Source organism: Chenopodium quinoa, unplaced genomic scaffold (genome assembly GCF_001683475.1).
Source record: "Chenopodium quinoa cultivar QQ74 unplaced genomic scaffold, ASM168347v1, whole genome shotgun sequence".
In the NCBI taxonomy this organism is placed as follows: Eukaryota; Viridiplantae; Streptophyta; class Magnoliopsida; order Caryophyllales; family Amaranthaceae; genus Chenopodium; species Chenopodium quinoa.
Window position 1 is genome coordinate 6562246 of NW_018743920.1, and position 20869 is coordinate 6583114.

A 20869-nucleotide genomic window follows, 5' to 3' on the forward strand; every position below is an offset into this window, starting at 1 on the left:
GTCCTTTTTGAGTGTAATTTTAGTTTTTCATCACCTTATTTTATACGACTACTATTTTGTCATACAAGTATTATTATGTTTCTAATACGACCTTATGAAGTAGTACTTATTTATTTGAGTTATGAGATAGGAGGCTAGAGTAGTTGGCTAAATCTCCAATTTGAATTATGAAATACGGAGTATTACATAATCTTGTGGTAAGAATTACGGGGTATATCTTTTAATGAATGCTTTAGGGACGAGGATTCTCTCGTCCTCTCTTCCACTTTCAAGCGTACGTAATTTAGTTTTTTTAATCATCATGTTTTCTACCGCTCTACTATATATAACGTGTATTTTAGCAAGTATATTATTAGTGATACTAATCATTTGAGGAATTGTCTCTAAATCTTGATTTGAATACTTCCAATAGTACTGATTGGGGGAGCACTTAGAATAAGTGATATTTTTTCGACTTTTTATTTATTTATTAGAGATACTAGAATATACTCATGTTAATGCACAGGATATGTTAATGCACGATATAGATTATTTGTGAGTTTATAGTCATTAATCATTAGGGATGTTATTGAATATAAATGATTAGTAATTGAGGATACGGAGTGTGTATGATTTAAGTACTGAGGTTTGAAAGGATAAAGTTGGATATATTGTTTAATTGTTATTTGTGGTTCTCACTATACTCAAAATCACAATATTACATGTGCGACTAATAAAATTTCATGTGACTCACCTTCTATAACTAAATTTTATTTAAATAAAACTACACATTTGCTCATAAAAGGGGAATTGAGCAAATTAATAATAATAATAAACATGTGGGTATATGATAAAAAATTATAATGCAATGGTGAATTGGTGATGACCGACCACAATGTCGTTTATACTTTTTGAGATGGAGTTGGTGAGTATGCATGAGTATATTAAGCTTTAATTAATTTTGTAAAACATAGTTAGGCTTAATTAATTATAATTTTGATCTTGACCCTTTACTAAAACTTGTTATACATGAAAAATAGTTGGTGGGTGGATTGTATGAATGGGTAGGTTAATGAGGACCAACCCACCTGCAGTGACTGGAAATCTCCTCCTACCTAAGCTAAATAGAATTAATTTTAATTTTTATAAAAGGTAAGAAAAAAAAAAAAGAAATATTAAGGAGAACTCATCACAAGGTGAACAAGTTTAGCACAAATTCACAATTCACAAGGGGAAAATTGCATTCTCATTTTTCAGGGATAATAAACAGAAAACGGGCTTCACCATTACTGGACCTTGCACACTATCTCGAACATTAGACGCCCACATCACCACCCTACGTGGGCCTGTGTCCATATCCATTTCATTTTGTGGGATCCTTTTAAGTTTCAAGTTGGCCCAATACTTGTGTGTAGTTTAGTAGTATACTACACCTTTCCTCTCCAATAATTATATTTAGCTTTTAAAAATATATATATATTTCATCAATTTGACATTTTTTGCCTTGATCCGAAAATGTCAAAAATTGGAATAACTATCTCATTTATGCATTGGTCTCCTCATCATCAATCTATCATGTTTTAAGATGTTTTGCTTAGGCCTCGACCTGCCTTGAGTTGCCTTAGCTCTAAGCCAAGCCAAGCCAAGCCGCCACCATCAATTGTCATTTTATGCAAAAATGCCACTTAAACATAATTGTTAATCATAATAAACCTTTAACAAATAATCGAACCTCAATTCATAAAACCCTATTTATAATTAATAGCCGCCTATATATCACGTGTAGTACAAAAGCAATTAGCTTTTGCACTAGGATTAAAGTAAAATTTTTAATATTTTAAGCATGCAAATTAAAAGCTCCACTACCTCCCAATAATGCTTTTGTGAAAGGAGGAAGATAAAATAATTACTTGTATAATTTTGCACTTATACCCGTTACATATTGGAAAAAAGAAAAAGAAGTCGTGAAGATTATTCCTACCCTTCTTTTTTTTTTCCTTATTGAAATGGAGCTTTCTTTGATTTCCTCAAAAGAGAGAAAAAAAAAAAAAAAAAAAAAAAAAAAAAGCTTTCTTTGATGTGTACAGACTACAGAGAGGTGAAAGGCTGAAAGCTAAGCTAACATTTGATATGGGATTTAATATCAAAACTTAAACTCATTAGCATAGTTGAAATATAATCAATGAATTGAAGCAAGATTTAACATCATAAGTTTTGTCAATTTTAAAGATTGTTTTGATTTTTGTCCGAGTATGATTTTAGTTAGCTAATTTATTAGTCTTGTCAATATAATTATTATCCGTAATGCTTTAACCAAGTAAGATAATTGATCTTCACTTATTTTTTTTTTTAATTAACACGAATAATATTATTCTTAACCTTCGAAATATGCGCAAGTGGTTGAAACCTTTGGGTTTTGACTAAGACTTTGGTCTTTAATTTGTTGGCCTCTCTTGTCGTCTAAATGATTAAAGAAACTTTACCCTACTAAGTTTTTTTTTTTTTTCCCTTCTTTCATTATTACTTTCAAAGGATCTTAGATTTTAATTCGCTAGACTAAGGTTACCTTTTCGATCGGAAGGTAGGCTACTCGATCAAGTCTTTCATTCTTTCACATTTAATCATTTAGCATTTCACACCAAGGTTTTGGAGGCATCTATATTCATGACTAAGACACCAAGATAAACCTCTATCATTCAAAGCGGGGAGAATAATCCGCTTGCGTAACATAACGTTGGACAAACACATATAATTAATAATTCGTATATGAATAGGGACTTAGAGTGAGAGCCATATAAGTAGACAATATACAAATTTATCCGTCTCAGATCATAAAGATTAGTTTCATTTTAAAATTAATTAACACTAGAAAAACATCATTAGACAACTCTCGTATACACGGAATTTTTTCTAATACAAGTTTAACAATAATATTATAAGTGGAACCTGTCATAAAAAACATTATAAATGGTAAACAATATCCAAAATTCATGAGTATTCATCTGGAACATATATACTACCTACCACTTCGTATAACACATGTGAAATAAGTTTTTATTTTCAAGTTATTATTTGCTCTACTATATTTTGAATGTAGTGCAACTCCTTTTTACTCGTATTTATATAAATGATTGATGACTTTTAGTAAAACTTATTTTTTCCCACTTGATAAGACACAACTTTTATTCAAGTATAATTATTTATATATATGGACATTTCCCTCCTTACTTCCCACACCATTTGGTAAGCTAAAGCAAGAAAGATGATGAGTAAAAGCAAACACTATTATTTTCTATTGCTATCCCTCTATTTTTGCCTTATTTCTAACACTCTCACCCCAATTAATGCCACTGATCAAGTTGCTAACTTATACAAATTACTCAAATCTAAGAGGTCCAAAAACCCCTCTCTTGCTGCTTCTTGGGTCACATTGCCAACCCAAATCAAGAACACTCGGGTTCATGCTGAACCTCAAGATGGGCTCATGGAGGCGGACAAGATCACCACCTTACCCGGCCAACCGGATGGGGTGGATTTCGATCAGTATGCCGGGTATGTAGCCGTTGATCAAACTAGAGAGAAGGCACTGTTCTATTACTTTGCTGAATCTCCTAAGAATTCTTCTTCAAAACCTTTGATATTATGGCTAAATGGAGGTAACCATAGTATTTATGATCTTAAATAAGTCATTTTTTGTATTTTTTTTTTTTTTAACTTTATATATATAGGCCTTTATAATTAGTTGATCCATCAAACCGTTACTTTCTTAGTCTTTTATTAAGTAGGTAAACCAATATTTACTAATGATCGAGTAGATAAAACTATACTACAAATAAAAGAAAAGAAAGGGGTTCTTCCTGTTTAATTAGATGCTCAAACATGCATCAAAAAAATTAGATGCTCAAATGCTTTACAAAGTGAAAGTTAGTAATGTGAGTTGATAATTTTGAAATTTGGTTCCAACACACATGGTTTTGGACCCACAATGATAATGGTATCTTATGCATGTTAGTATGTTACTTATAGCTTAACTAAACTATCATTCTAGTACTAAGAAGTAAGAACTACAACTTAAAAAAAAAAAAAAAAAAAAAAAAAAACCATGTAGTTAATTACTTCTTAATTATCTTTCCCCATGTATAATAAAGGAATAGCTTATTATGTCACGTTATTACTAACTTAAATTAGATGATAAATCTATGTCTCCATAATTCGATCAAACGGGAGGTATAATAATAATAATAATAAAAAATCATATAATTATTTACTTCTTAATTATCTTTCCCCATGTATAATAAAGGAATAACTTATTATGTCACGTTATCACTAACTTAAATTAATTTATGTCTCCATAATTCGATCAAACGGCAGGCATAATAATTATTTGTCTTAGAAGTATCATGTTTGTCTACTTCATTCATTAACCTTTTTTTTCCCAATGATAAACAATTTTACGATATGGTGTGCATATAGCCATATACCTACGCTGCCACGCGTCACACATGTACAAGGTGTGGTATGCGTATGTTGTCTTACATAAAAAAATCCATCTATATCACTACAATTTAGTATTGATAGAATTTATGATTAAATTAAGATTGAGTTAAATCTTTTACTTTTTAATCGGGGATATGGGGGTGATAACTGATAAGGACTCTTTAATACGTAGTACAAATTACAAAGTAATAATGGGAATAAATTCATGTCACAGCAGTTCACACAATTTTTTTTTTTTTTTTTTTTTTTGTTTGTCAAAATTGGATACCTTCGTGTGGTCCCTCTTGTGAAAATAATGCATCACATTATCGTTATTTAACTGAATTTCATAATCACCTTTAATCATCATTCTTCAATTGTGTAAACATGTTTCTTTATTAGCAATAGTCTCGTCTTTAGCTAAACTAGACCTTTACTCATAATCACCTTTGATCAAATCATACACCATACCAGGGGCGGAACTAAGGAGGGATTGGGGTGGGCCTTGACTTTTCCCTTATTTTTAGTTATCTAATAAATATTGCATTAATTTATGTTAGTTGTAATACAGATGAGTTGGTCTTGGGTGAAAATATAAAGATCTTTTTGAGCTTCAAGTTCAAACCCTCTCCCTAACATTTTTTTTTTTTGGTTCTCATTCTTTTTTTATATTTCAATATACTCCATACTATTTTTATACGAGACATATTACTACATATATTACGCTTGGCCCTCCTTATTAGAAAATTTTGGTTCCGCCACTGTACCATACTTCGTAGTAAATTCAAATGCAATTCAATACTATCACAACCATTCTTCCTCAATATTGAATTGTTTGAAAGCTCGAGAGGATCTATTTGTGTACGTATGTAACATATAGTACGTCCTTACAGAATAAAGATCGAATTTGTGTAATGACCGGCTCCGAATACTCTGCATCATTTATGATTGTACATTTGTACAAATATATTTTGCTAATTAATTAACACTCTAATGTGAATTTCAGGACCTGGATGCTCCTCATTTGGCAATGGAGGACTATTAGAACTAGGACCTTTCAGAGTCAAAAGCGATAGTAAAACACTAATTCGAAATCCTTATGCTTGGAATAATGGTATGGAAAACATTATTACTCCGATCCCTTTTATGATATAGAGTTTCTACTAGTATGTACTTTAAGTCTAACAAATATTGTATACTTGTACGTATCATAATTAAGAATAAAGTTCTTAAATGATAATCTTGATTAACTAACATAGATTTATTTACCAATTTGTGTAAATGGCAGTTGCAAATGTGATATTCTTGGAATCTCCAGCAGGAGTAGGATTCTCATACGGAAATGAATCAATGATCTATAACCAAACAGGGGATATAAGCACGGCTAAAGATGCCTATACTTTCCTTGTCAATTGGTTTGAGAGGTTCCCTCAGTATAAAAACCGCGATTTCTACTTAGCAGGAGAGAGCTACGCCGGTCATTACGTGCCTCAACTTGCTTATACCATCTTGCATAATAACAAGAATGCAAACCATGACTTTATTAATCTCAAAGGCATCGCGGTATGTATCATAACATTCTTAATCCTTTAAAAAAGTTTCTAGCTGGGGAGACAAATAAAACAAGCACACTAAGGGATAAATATAAAAGCTCGTATATATAAGTTAAGCTGAGGGACTTATAAGTTCAGATAAGAAAAAATCATGTGAAAAAACGAACTTTAATTTAAGTGGAATAATAGTTTTGTTGTTTAAAAATTTTGCAGATAGGCAATGCATGGATAGATGATGCTACAAACTCAGAGGGGATGTATGATTATTTATGGAGTCATGCTTTGTTTTCAGATGAAACACATGCTAAAATCAAACAACTATGCAATTTTTCCGAGACATCTACTTCCGACGAATGTGATACTTACAGTAGTTTAGCATGGGAAGAAGCAGGGAATATTGACATCTACAACATTTATGCCCCAGTCTGCGTTAAGCTTGGAATCAAAGCTCATATTCTTGATGATTCAGTATGTCTTTTACGTCGTTTATACTCTCTTTGTTCTTCACTTCTTCTAGGCTAGCTAAGTACTATGAAACTTATTTGCAAACTGAATTAAGATGTGGAGGGGCCGTAAGCTAGCTCTTTCACTCGTGAGGTTGGGGGTTCAATTCATTCCGTTAAGGTACTAATATCATATTATGTTATATTATCTATTAGGTGGAAGTTTATGATCCTTGTTCTTCAATCTATGTGGAAGATTACTTGAATAAAATAGAAGTGCAAAAAGCTCTTCATGTCAAACCTACAAAATGGGAATCCTGCAGGTAATTTTAATTTTAGTTTGAAATTGATTAGACTTCTTCTTAGTTCTTACACTATATTTATTTCTTTAATTACAATTGATAGAATATTAACTTTTGAAGAATGGACTATTTGCATGTATGATGAACTCCAGTGGTTTTGAATGGCATGATAGTCCATCCACTGTTTTACCAGTCATTCAGGAGCTCATGGCAAGCAACATTAGTGTGTGGATTTACAGGTAATTTAATATTGGATAATTCTTTACGCAGTAATCCCTCTATTTCTAAATAAATACAAAGTATACACTTGTTAACGCATAACTTTGACCATATTTAGTAACAACATTCATGTTTCATTAGTACGTATATATGCTCCTGTGTGGCTAGCCTTTTTTTTTTTTTTTTTTTAAAAACCGCACTTATGTATATCGGTATATATTTTACAGTGGTGACGTTGATGGACGTGTTCCGGTGACATCATCAAAGTACTCCATTAATGCGCTCAAGCTTCCAATTAAAAATGCTTGGCGTCCATGGTACACAGACAATCAGGTACGTGACACAATTGATTAGTCAATATCATCTATTAAGAAATAGAGTTGTACTGTGTTAATTTTAAGGGATAATAAGATAGGCGTGTTAATTAGGAATAAGAATAAACCGAGCAAAGTTTTCTACTTCTCTAATGCTTCTAATGAAACTCTCGTTAACAAAGGAATTAGATGTAAACAACCTTTATATTCTAGTGATGATCGAGTAGAAAAATTATTCTCTTCATAAGTTTTCATATAATAAATGCACACAACTTAAGTTTGTTTGGTTAGAAAATCAACCAACATTTTTTTTTGCATACAGGTTGGAGGGTATGTAGTAGGTTATGAAGGATTGGTGTTTGTAACCGTAAGAGGGGCTGGGCACCTAGTTCCAAGGTACCAACCAGCTAGAGCTTTGACCATGGTCTCGTCATTTCTCCAAGGAACTCTGCCTCCAAAGTCGTCTTGATATTGATATCTCCAGGTTATGCGACGTTCTGACTTGATAGGGCCTTCATTCTTATTACTTGGAGAAAAATAAATTGAATTGTGCACAGGTGATGATAATCATATAAATAGCAATAGGAAACATTGATTAAGAAACTTCGCCCTACGTACGTTGTACTCCATATTTTTTTCACTTCTTTCATAATTACTTTTATATTTTATATGTTATCTATAAATTTAATTACTTGTTATATAATATATGTACCTTTGCTATATTTTATACTTACCTCCGTTTTTTTTAGTTGACACCTATTCCTTTTTAGGAAGTTTTTTTTAGTTGACACGTTTCCTTTTTAGATAAGTTTTATACCTTGCTTTTTTAATGTACCCCACTTGTTTTATCATTCTCTCTTATTCTTTCTCCTTTTCTAAATATGTATGCCTAAATTAAATGCGTCAAATAAATAGAAATGGAGGAAGTATAACAAAAATATCTTTCCAATGGGAAGGTAGATTATTCTAGTCTTTCACTGGCTGGAGTCAACAAACTAACGCTGTTTCACAATTTAGCATCTCAGTTCTTAGCAAGATTTTGGAAGCATATACTATATAACTAAATGATTACGACACTAAGATTAACATCAATCATTCAAAGTGGGGCGAATAATGCACATACGTAACGCTAGACAACCCACATGTACTAAATGGATGGAGACACATAGAGGCCATATGCATAGAGGACGACAATACACGACCGAGTCTATTTATCCATTCGAGGTTTTAATTTATCCAAAACCAAAATAAAATTAGAAAAAGCGCTCATTGGATATTTAGATTTGTAAGACAACTCTTTTTGGTATATATGAGTAATATGACCAATGACTTTTTAGCATGGCCAATCTTTGTCCAATTGATGATAAGCCATATCTTACATTATATATATGGGAAGTTTCCTCATTATTATCATTATCACTCCATTCTAAATAGTAAGCTTAATAGCAAGAAAGATGAGCAAAGGCATACACTATTACTTTCTCTTATTGTCCCTCTATTTTTGCTTTATTTCAAACACACTCACCCCAAGTAATGCCAATGATCAAGTAACCAATTTGTATAAATTGCTCAAGTCTAAGAGGTTAAAAAGCTCCTATCTTGCTGCTTCTTGGGTCACATTGCCAACCCAAATTAGGGATACTCAAGCTCATGTTGAACCTCAAGATGGTCTTATGGAGGCCGACAAGATCACCACCTTGCCCGGCCAGCCAAGTGGGATTGATTTCGATCAATATGCCGGTTATGTAGCCGTTGATCCGGCTCATGAGAAGGCATTGTTCTATTACTTTGTTGAATCCCCTGAGAATGCTTCTTCGAAACCTTTGGTTTTATGGCTAAACGGAGGTAAATATAATAAATATATGATATTATAGAAGTTAATTATTTCATTAGTGTCTTTTAAAGGTGTTTAGTTATATCCATAAAACCATTGCTTTAATTTCTTAGGTAGGAAATCAAAATTAGGCCAATATATATTGATGATATATGATGAGTAGTTAAACTATACAAAGAAAGTGGTTCTCCCTTAGAAGTAGAGGTGATCATTGGGCGGACCGGGCCAAGCCAAGCTTCGGGCCGGAATTTTTGTGCCCAAACCCGTCCAAAATGGTCGGGCCGTGTGGGCTTTTCGAGCCGGGCCTATAAAATCAACTAAATATGCATAAAAACACATTTCTCAAACCCACCCAAAAAAATCGGGTCGGGCCGGTCCCAACCTGATTTCGGGCCAAAAAATTCTACCCAAAACCCGCCCAAAAACGGGTCGGGCCATACTTGATCAGGTCTACTTAGAAGTGAGAGATGAGGGCTTATCACACGAGCTGAGCCTTTTTTTTTCCTTTGAAAAGGTACACGACCTATAATACTCTGTATGATTTCAAATCCATTATAAACTGGGAGTTTGTAGTGTGAATTGAAAATTTTGATATTTATAATTCGCGACACATGGATTTGGACCCACAATGGTAATGATAATGATAATGAAATTTTATGTGTGCATGTTAATTTTAGACTATCATTCTAGTGGTAAGTAAGAGCAACAACTAACTGTATCCAAAAAAAATAAAAATAAAGAACTTCATCATTGTAATATTGAAAGTCACACCTTATATCTTTCCTCCGCATGATAATAAAAGAGTGCTTACTCACATTATCACTAACTCAGAGAATAATAACTTGATAGGTTTTATACACGACTACATTCAAAATAGAATCATATGTTTTCTTATAAAGTATTAACGTTCTTCTATTTTTTCTCCGGTTGGCTACAACCATAATCTCTGAGTTTACGTAAAATAAATCATTTGTGTGACACATGACGTGTATATATCCACGTGTCAGACATGTAAAGGGTAGAATTTATGGAGTAATGCCTTACATGTCAAATATATATCGTCATACCTTAATTGGCTCTAGTATATACTACATACTTCGTAGAATTTTTATGGAGTAATATTTTCATTTGAATATAAAGGGGCCAAGAGACTATAATTAATATCGATCTACTGCATTATTCATTTACTCCATAATATCTTGTTATGCAACGTTCTTCTTTGTATCTTCAACGGTTGATTAATTTCCTGTAATTTAATTTTGTGATACAAATGTGCACAAATTGAGCGTTTTATAAGATAATGATCTCTGTTTTTTTGCTACTCATCTCCTTTTTCATAATTGGCCACCTTCTTCTGGTCCCTCTTGTATAGTAAGTTAGAAGTAATTATTAAGCGAGCTAACAAACAACATTAGCTATTGGACATTTGGACGCCTACCACTACATTAATTATCACCATGCACTAAGCTAAGTTCATGTCACCATGTTCCTTTTGTGTAAACATGCAAGCTTCATAATTTGTTGCGTCTTTATTTAGCTATAATGTACCTTTTGATCGAGTTTTGATAAACTAAACTAATCATATACGGAGTAATAAATAATTAATTCAATTTACAACCATCACAATGTATACTCAAAATTGAATTATTCGACAACTCGTGAAGTTTTGTGTCACATTTCTTCTTAAAGAGTAAAAAAAAAAAATGTATAATGGTCTCTTAGATTGACATATTTTGCTAATTGACGCTAATGTAACTTTTAGGACCAGGATGCTCATCGTTTGGCAACGGAGGATTATTAGAACTAGGACCTTTTCGGGTCAAAAGCGATGGGAAAACACTAATTCGAAATCCTTATGCTTGGAATAAAGGTATGTAATAATTAATTTCTTCTAATCCGTAATATGTAATTTAAATCTTTTAACATTAGTATATATCATAACAAGTTATAAGATTATAGGAAACAATGAACTAACTTATTATTTATCAAATTGTGTAATTGGCAGTGGCAAATGTGATCTTCTTAGAATCTCCGGTAGGAGTAGGATTTTCATATGGAAAGGAACCAGCCATCTATGCAGAATCAGGGGATACGAGCACAGCTAAAGACGCTTACACGTTCCTTGTCAATTGGTTTGAGAGGTTCCCTCAATATAAAAACCGCGAATTCTACTTAGCAGGAGAGAGCTATGCTGGCCATTATGTGCCTCAACTTGCTTATACCATCTTGCATAAAAACAACAATGCAAAACATAACAGCAGTTTCATTAATCTCAAAGGCATAGCGGTATTTACTCCTTATCATACACTTTAGTTTGCACACTAACGAATTAATATGTTCTTTTCTCAAGGTTCTAGATATGAAAGGCTAATAAATAAGTTCACGTAGGTTCAGATAAAGAGCGATAATTCATGTGAAAAGAACAAAACCTAAGTGTTGTACGTATGTGAGGTTTGTCTAGCTACAACATTGTCCATTGCTAATGAAATGATAAATCATGTTATGCAGATAGGTAACGCTTGGGTAGATGATGCAACAAATACAGCAGGATTGTATGATTATTTATTTAATCATGCTACACACTCAGATGAAACACATGCCAAAATCAAGCAATTTTGCAATTTTTCCAAGGCAACAACATCCCAAAAATGCGAAGATTACAAGGATAAAGCTTGGGAAGAAGCAGGGAATATAGACATTTACAACATCTATGCTCCAGTTTGCTTAAAGTCTGGAAATTCCGAAGCTCATATTCTTGATTCAGTACGTTTCTCCACTTTTCTCAAGTTAATTAAGTACACTACCAATAAGTGGAAGGGCGTTTAAGCTCTTCTAGTAATTATATATAATCTGCCCTTCCACTCGCAAGGTTGAGGGTTCAATTCTCATTAACAGGGCGAGAGACGTGACCAAATTATACATGAGCTGGAGTATGCCTATTATGGTCTTATATATGCTTAATGCATGTCTTATGATAAGAGAAATAATCAATGTATTCGAAGATAGCTAAAATAAACTATAACACATATATATTCAGGTCGAGATTTATGATCCATGTTCTTCCAAATACGTGACAACTTATTTAAACACTATAGAAGTGCAAAAGGCTCTCCATGCCAAACCCAAAAGATGGGAATCCTGCAGGTACTTTTAATCTTAGTTTGTTTGAAGTAATTACATGTACAAATCCTTCATTTTCCCCTGTTTTTTTTCCTTAATTACAATAATTTGTAGAATATCTTAAACAAATGTAAATTAATTATTCGAATGTATGAAATCCAGTGGATTTAGATGGCAAGACAGTTCGTTTACAGTGTTACCAATCATTCAGAAGCTCATTGCAAGCAACATTAGTATGTGGATGTACAGGTAAATAATTGAGCTAGTTTATTTAACTATTTTCATAAGCTTTTATTTACTTTTTATTATTTTGACAATTGATATCCGAAATTTTTACTTGGTTTCACCTTACAGCATTGTATTGTCTCTATATGTACATTAGTAGGCTAGTAGCATAACAAAATCACATGTAAAACTAAAAATACATCGTGATTTTCACATCATAGTTGTACACTAGACAAATCGCGATTTTTAACTGACTATTGGTATTTTTGTACGAGGACTGCCCAGTTAATCTTTTTGATTGATTTAGTTTGTCAATCTATTCTGCCATGTCAGATAAATGGCTGCGTGTATGATGAATTTAATAAAACATATTCCACATGTACCCAACCTACCTGTAACTCTGTTTCCCCAACTCAATGATGCCGTATGGTAATGTTTTATGTTAGACGATATCGTCGTCAAGTGGTGTTATGTACTTCGTATTAATTACTAGGTAGTTGAAGGTTTTGAAACCCCTATAAATTGTTTCTTCTGTCACTAGTTTCCTTAGTGAGAAAGTTTTTTGTGAATTTTTTATGTCGATCCAGTAGAGCTGTGTAGCCGCAGGGATATTTGGGTAATAGCTAGAAATAGAGAATTGCAATCTTAAGTTTGAGGATAGCAGAAATCAAATTGGGGAAAAATATGAACAACCCTACCAATTAGAATCAAGAAATCAAATTATCTAAGGGCTGTAAACAATATTAAGATGAGAAGATGGAAGAACGCACAACCTAAGATATTTGGTTAAGTAGCCAAATATAGAGAATTTCAATGTTAAGTTTGAGGGTAGCAGAAGTCAAATTGGGGAAAAAATATGAACCCTAACAAATTTGACAGTTAATGAAAGTGGAACAAAAGTTTATCGTGATGGATTGCTAAAAACGGCCATTTAACAATTTGCTAAGTAGGCAAGGGCATCGTGGCACCAATACCATGTCATGATGGCAAACGTACATAAGTACCCCCGAGTAATGCAGGTGAAATATCAGGAATGCCCCTTATTTGCTTGGGTATAGCAATCAAAGAGATTAACATGAATTTCCTGTTTTTTTACAGTGGAGATGTTGATGGACGTGTGCCGGTCACATCATCAAAGTACTCCATTAACACTCTCAAGCTTCCAGTTAAAGATGCTTGGAGTCCATGGTACGACACAGACAACCAGGTATGTAGAAAATAGTTTTGCGAAAATTTTACTAATTAAACAAGTAAGGCTTCATTTTGACTGATATAATATAACAATAGCATCATTCAAAAGACGATCTCATACTAAATTTGTATTAGCCTATTCCAATATGTTTTATAATAAGTATTTCAAATAGGCTAAGAAATGCAGAAAATAACTTAAATAATTTATTTTCGCATACAGGTTGGAGGATACATAGTAGGTTATGAAGGATTGGTGTTTGTGACAGTAAGAGGTGCAGGACATCTAGTTCCAAGTTACCAACCTAAAAGAGCTTTGACCATGTTCTCATCATTTCTCCTGGGAAAACTACCTCCGAAATCTTCGTCTTGAGTCTTTTGACGTCCATTTTCCATAATTTTATTGATATATTAGATGAAAAACTCGTGTATGATTTACAAAGTGCAAAACTATAATCAGGCACAGCAGCACCATATACCCTCATCGAGATCGAAAATGATGAGCAAGTGATACAAGGCAAAAAGAATTACTTACACAAGTAAGATTATATGACAAGCTATAGAGAGGATTTATTCATATATAATGAAAATCATTTAGTAGAAAACTATAATAAGAATTGTCACCAAAATATACAGCATAATTTATTTATTTTTAAAAAAAAGTGTCTTGTATTATGGGAAAACAAACATCTAAACCTTAAAATACCTTGGATTGCACAAATTTAAATCAAAAAATATATCATGAATTAATTATTAAGGAGACTCAACCCAGGTAAATGGTGTGAGTTTGCCAACATCTGATGAACGGCCATTGTAAAAAAGACGCTCAAACTTCCTCGTTGCTAAATTGTAAACACAATCATTTCTACCATGACGTCCAAGTCCCCTGAACTTAGTAATACCACCGCAAATATCAGTATAGTAAACGCATTTAGGCTTAAAGCCATTGGCAAAAGAAGGAGATACCTCCACGGAAAAGGAAGAGTTTGAACCTATGAAAAATGCTTTATTTCCCAAGCTTGACACTTCCTTAACCTTTCCATTATTAACATTCAACTCGACTAGCTCAAATCTTGTATTGCAGCACCGTTGTTTATTAGAGCTCATCTTAAAATATCGAACCACTTGACATATAATCAACAATTGTCCTAGAGACTTCACCAGGTAATAATAGCATCTATTCCTAAGTATGGTGATCGAGCTATTTGACTTCGCTTGCACATGTCTTTCAAAAGATAGGTTAGCCACGACTTGAAAATGAGGACTACCTTGGGCTGTCTCAAATTTCACAATCCAACCATAAGCATTTGTGCCATAAAACTCCCCTTGGTAAAAAGTTACATCAACACACACAGAGAAAAGAAACCTTTCGATGGAGTCGAGGCTATATGCATCCACCCCAAAATATAGTGGAGCATATGGATTTGTTACATGGATCCACCTAACATCACCATTCCTCCAGTAAACCAGATTCGAAGGAGGCGAAGCTGAGCAAGTAAACTCGAAGAAGGTTACAAAGACAATGAAATCACAAGTGATTAAGGGGTTGGCCGATAAGGTGAACTTACAATAACCAGTTGCACCATGAGAATAGTTTTCAATTTTTGGGAGCTTTATTATGAAATTGGAGTAAGGGTTGAAGAGAGAGATATGACCTCTTTTCGAGAACACAAGCAACCAACCATACGAAGATAACAACCTTTTTGGGTCACATCTTATGTTAAAAAATAGTTAGGAAGGTTAATGTGATAAACCATTTTCTTAGATATGCTATACAAACGACGGCTGGTTGATGAGTACTCGTCTTTTTTCTGGTAGCATCAACCATGGAAGTGTATGCTCATCACCCGAATATGATTTTTTGACGTTAGCTCAAAACTTTGCTGCCTTCGCGGCTAGTCTCCAATGGCGACAACATTTTTGTAAAGTCTCAAAGTCTTCGTAAATTCCACATGCTCTACGATTTTAGTCACAATCTCTTCTAGCATATTACCCCAATCTCTCATCTTTGATTCACCTCTACTCAAATCTAATAAGAATCCAAAATATATATATATATATATATATATATATATATATATATATATATATATATATATATATATATATATTTGCAACTATAAGTGATTATACATAATAAAATAAAACATCACAATAAATCAAATAAAACATCACATAAATCAAGAGAAACAAAAAGGACAAGTAGAATATTGATCTCTTCATTAAGATTCCACTTCTTTTATCTTATCGCATCTGATCTAGTAAGCCTGGGAGCGAGTAGAATAGTAGATTTCAGATTTTTAATTTTCGATTTTATTTGGCAATTTTATCAACTTTTTTTTCCTGCGATTTTGTTCGATTTCTTGTGCGATTTTGCGTGTTTTGTTCATCAATTTTGTTCGATTTTCCGTGCGATTTTGCGACTTTTGCTCATCAATTTTGTTTGATTTTGTTTGATTTTGCGATTTCCTGTTCGATTTTGTTCAATTTTGTTCGATTTCCTGTTTTACTAATCGATTAACTTTAGTTTCTTCCTTAATTTCATTTATTTGTTCGGTTTAGTTGAGTTTTTCCACCATTGTTAACTAATTTGAAGTTCAACTTGTTGATTTGATTAATTTTTGCAGTGGAAGAAGAAGCGTATGAGGAGATTGAAGAGGAAGCGCCGAAAGATAAGACAGAGATCTAAGTAGAAGAAGATCTACAGCTTTCATGATTTTTTTAGTGTTGTTGAAGCTTTTTTCTGGCGCCCATGGCGAATCAACGGCGGCGCCACCACAACCTCCACCACAGCAACACCAGCATCAGCCACCTTTCTCGTCGATTTCTTCCTGCAGTTACCTCCATCGTCGGCGTCCTTCTTCCTCTGCTTCTTCTTCGCTCTCTCGCTTCTCGCTCCTCATCCTTCTCGCCTCCTTCACCATGGACACTCTCGCAGCTCATAGGAAAGTATCCTGTCGGTGTGTTGAGCAGCGAATTGGTGTTTGTTTGCTACTGAAATTTGGGTTGGTGGTGGCGTAATTGGAGGTTGTTGTGGTTGGTGATGTTGAGGAGTTGCGTGGGTTGGTGCGGTGAGTGAGCCAGTGAGGTTAGGGGCATTTAGAACATAGGAAAAATAATTTAGAACATCGGAAAAATAATTTAGAACATCGAAAAAAATTTAGAACATAAGCTGAAAAAATAATTTAGAACATAGGAAAAAATTTAGAACATAAGCTGAAAAAATAATATAGAATATAGGAAAAAAATTTAGAACATAGGAAAAAATTAGAACATAAAAAAACAAACATTTAGAACATATGAAAAATAATTTAGAACATAGGAAAAAATTTAGAACATAAACTGAAAAAATAATTTAGAACATAGGAAAAATTTTTAAAACATAAGCTGAAAAAATAATTTAGAACATAGGAAAAAATTTAAAACATAAGCTGAAAAAATAATTTAGAACATAGGAAAAAATTTAGAACATAAGCTGAAAAAATGATTTAGAATATATGAAATAATTTAGAACATAAGCAGAAAAAAATAAGAACATAGGAAAACTTTAGAACATGAGCAGAAAAAAGTTTAGAACATAAAGAGGGGTTCTTACCGAATCCCTCCCCTATATATATATATATATATATATATATATATATATATATATATATATATAAGTGATAATATGTTCTTGTGAGATCTTATTAGAAATGTCTCATTATAAAAAAATTTAATATCAAGTTTTTTAATTATTATTATTATTATTATTATATAATATATATATATATATGTTTAAACATGCGTCTTGGAGACCATTATAAGTCAAATAGGAAAAAAAATAAGGGACAGAGGGAATACTAAGTATGTCCATTTCCTAATGAGCAATTTGTATAAAAATCACACATATTATATCCACCTAAGAGCTTGGATTATTTTTTGGTGCACAAGGGGGGCAAGCCCCAAGAGAGCTTGGATTATGAAATATAGTAAACTAGATTAAAATCCCATGCAATGCATGGTTGTTAAATATTTTTGACAATAATATTACAAAATATAAAGTATATAAAAGATATTCACAAATATTTTATTTGGGTATATATGGAATATGATTGTCAAACTAGAAAGAAAATATCATAGGGTATAAATAGTTTACTTAAATATTTTGAAAAAAAAAAGTAAGAAAGAAAGGCGGGAAAATTTTTCACTAGGCAATGAAAAGTGTCATGAAAGGATTTGCTTTTAGTATAGGTTAATAGATTAATATTTGTCTTTTATGCTTCTTCTACATCATTACTTTGTATCAAACAAGAATATAACAACTAATTATAATCTATAACTATTACTAAAATAACAACCGTTGTCATTATCCATTCTCCTAACTGTACACATGTCAAGCTGTGTAAAAAAATTTATGTCCAAAATATATGTGATGCTATCACTGTATTTTATATTTTTTTTTAATTATAATTTTTGGTCATCTATTTCACTATTTATGTTTTATATATGTAATTGAAAATTTGTATTAATTAATATCCAAATTAGTCCAATAACTTTGTAATTGTGACCATATAACAACTTGTCAAAATTGTGCATCACACGAGACTAATTTAGTATTATATATACTTGTTAATAGACCTTCCTAATTCCTTACCAAATACGCAGTACATAATATAGCCACAAGACAAAACAATGATCACGTAGTATAGTTATTACTTACCATTCAACTTTTCACAATTATGTAAGTATAATAATTTTATTTAGTTTTATATTAACTGTTTATTTACTAATAATAACTTATTTTGGTGCTAAAAAAACCTTGCTAAATGGCAATAATAAGAACCTAACAGAAAAAAAGAGCACAAAATATTAACAAACTTTATTTAAAACGCGTTACTTCTTCTAATAAATAGTTCTCTTGCTATCTTAACAATTTTTCATCACCCAAAATAATAATTAAAAAAAAAAAATCACCCTCTCTTAAACTCCTACCCAAACAAACATGGCTAGTAAATTTGTATCTTTGCTCATTTTCTCTTTTTTACTAGCCATGGTACCAAAAACATGTTTGGGTAAGAAATCCGGCCTTGCAACGTTTAATGCCATTGATGTTTGTTGGCGACGAAACCCTAATTGGGTTAATAGTAGGGAAGATATTGCAAAATGCTCGGCGGGTTTTGCAGGTAAAATGATTAATAACATTGGCAAAGATGTGAACAAATATGTAGTCACTGATCCTAGTGATAATGCAATGAGCCCGAAAGCGGGAACTCTTCGGTATGGAATGACTATGGTACCGGGGAAAGTATGGATCTCATTTCAAAAAGACATGGAGATTAAACTTGAAAGGACTCTTGTTGTTGGTAGTTATACAACCATTGATGGTAGAGGTGCTATCGTTCATATCACTAATGGATGCCTCTTGCTATACAAGGTATATACATATATACTCGTTTTGCATTTGGTTGTTACATGCATACTAAACTTCAAAACCATACAAATTTATACTTACATTTTTTCTTTAAGAAAATATGACGTTTGATAAAAATGTATTGATAGATAGTAACTTTCAAGTAAATAACAAAAAAGATCTTCTATTCATTCAAATGAACACATTTTAAAATTCAATTAAACTTCAACAATAACTATAAATTTGGTAATCAATTTTTAATACATGCATACCATATTGTTTTTTAGCTATCACCCAACTATTTGGAATTTAACGGCGGCTCAAATTTTACGTTATGCATCATGACTAAATCAAACTTATTTCTTCATGGTATGCTTAGGTTACTAATGTGATCATCCACGGGTTGCGAATTCACCATTGTCGATCCCAACCAGCAAGCTCGGTTATGGGACCTGGTGCAAAGTTGTTGCCAATGAGCAAAATGGACGGCGATGCCATAAGAATGCTTGGCTCAACAAAGGTGTGGATAGACCACAATACCCTCTACAGGAGCGAAGATGGCCTCATCGATGTAACCCTTGGGTCAACCAACATTACCATCTCCAACAACTGGTTTCGCGACCACAACAAGGTCATGCTACTAGGCCATGATGATGATTTCAAGGACGACAAGAACATGAAGGTCACGGTTGTCTACAACCGATTTGGCCCCAACTGCCACCAGCGTATGCCAAGGTCTAGCTAATTTTTATGCTTCTTTGGTGATCATTGCAACTGTTGTTACTTTCAGGGTGCATTGTAAAATTGTGGTATGGTTTTGCAGAGTTCGTCATGGTTATGCTCATGTAGCTAACAACTTATATCTAGGATGGGAAGTTTATGCCATAGGAGGAAGCATGAGCCCAAGCATAAAGAGCGAATCTAACCTCTTTGTCGCTCCTAATTCTGGATCGAAACAAGTAAATTCTTTTGCTCCATTAGAGTGGCTTATCTTAGACATACATAAATCAAGTGTGTTATTAAATTTAGACATATTGCCTAACAATAGAGTGAGCTTTGCTTGTCCCTTAACCTCTTTGTTGCAATGACAGGTTTTAATGAACATGAACGACAAGAATGCTGGAAAAGGGATATGGAACTTTAAATCAGTGGGAGATGTCTTAGAAAATGGAGCTTCTTTCAACGAAACCGGTTCGGGTTTTGTAAAACCAAACTACAACAATGAAGAAAGATTTCCCGTCGAAAGTGGTAGGATTGTAAGGCAACTTACAAGATCAGCTGGGGCTCTACGTTGCCAAGGAGGATCAATCTGCTAAATAGATTCATTTGATTATGTAATTTTTGTTATATGATCATGAAGATCATTTAAGTTTCACTGCAAAATCATGTGAATCATTCATATGAGGGAGTTTATTAAATCAATGTATGTTAACATGGTCCCTTCCAAAAAAAAAAAAAAAAATGTATGTTAACATGGGTGTTCAATACATGTATGAGATATCAAATATTAATTCGATCAATAAAATTTTGATCCCATAATATTTTCCACTGTAAAGGAAGGCATTTGAGTTTGTCTCTAATTAAGAATAACACAAACCGGTGGGTAGTAGAAGGGCCGGATCCACAAACGCGTCAAAGGCCTTTGCGCGAGCTAGGCTAACAAAAATTTGTGGTTACTTGAGCCTTCCCTAGTTCCCTGGAGTCCTCTAACAAAGCTTAGTAGAAGGTCGGACATTACAAAATGAGTGAAACTGTGAGAGACTGAAAGACCTTGTACGCCGAATTACTACAAAATCATGTGAATCAACAATTTAAAGGTGTCTGTTT

The 20869-nt window shown here is 33.0% G+C and overlaps 2 protein-coding genes across 3 annotated transcripts; both read left to right on the forward strand.

Annotated features, from left to right (window-relative positions):
* The first annotated feature begins 3209 nt into the window (after positions 1–3209).
* Positions 3210–14261, forward strand: LOC110688574. Its single transcript, XM_021865342.1, has 16 exons — positions 3210–3635; positions 5462–5569; positions 5744–6018; positions 6222–6476; positions 6668–6774; positions 6906–6992; positions 7200–7305; positions 7609–7749; positions 8717–9131; positions 10883–10990; positions 11126–11406; positions 11629–11883; positions 12158–12264; positions 12403–12489; positions 13564–13672; positions 13877–14261. The coding sequence occupies exons 1-16, from the start codon at positions 3242–3244 to the stop codon at positions 14024–14026; spliced, it is 2985 nt and encodes a 994-aa protein (XP_021721034.1). The 5' UTR covers positions 3210–3241; the 3' UTR covers positions 14027–14261.
* Positions 14262–18424: 4163 nt separating this feature from the next.
* On the forward strand, positions 18425–20847 carry LOC110688212 (probable pectate lyase 4). Of its 2 annotated transcripts, none has more exons than XM_021864930.1 (4): positions 18425–19066; positions 19422–19777; positions 19866–20055; positions 20158–20847. In XM_021864930.1, exons 1-4 carry the CDS (start codon positions 18635–18637, stop codon positions 20356–20358), a joined length of 1179 nt encoding a protein of 392 aa, XP_021720622.1. In that variant the 5' UTR covers positions 18425–18634; the 3' UTR covers positions 20359–20847. The 2 variants fall into 2 exon arrangements, with proteins under 2 accessions (XP_021720622.1, XP_021720623.1); XM_021864931.1 differs by having other exon boundaries at positions 19866–20001; positions 20134–20847.
* Positions 20848–20869: the final 22 nt, after the last annotated feature.

Excerpts from the sequence above, each read along its gene's own strand:
- LOC110688574 (XM_021865342.1), top strand. The coding sequence starts at position 3,242 with ATGATGAGTAAAAGCAAACACTATTATTTTCTATTGCTATCCCTCTAT. Across the intron at positions 6,993-7,199 it reads ATTAGTGTGTGGATTTACAG|TGGTGACGTTGATGGACGTG; the intron begins GTAATTTAATAT and ends TATATTTTACAG. Across the intron at positions 13,673-13,876 it reads GGTACGACACAGACAACCAG|GTTGGAGGATACATAGTAGG; the intron begins GTATGTAGAAAA and ends TTTCGCATACAG.
- LOC110688212 (XM_021864930.1), top strand. The coding sequence starts at position 18,635 with ATGGCTAGTAAATTTGTATCTTTGCTCATTTTCTCTTTTTTACTAGCC. Across the intron at positions 19,067-19,421 it reads GATGCCTCTTGCTATACAAG|GTTACTAATGTGATCATCCA; the intron begins GTATATACATAT and ends TGGTATGCTTAG. Across the intron at positions 19,778-19,865 it reads TGCCACCAGCGTATGCCAAG|AGTTCGTCATGGTTATGCTC; the intron begins GTCTAGCTAATT and ends ATGGTTTTGCAG.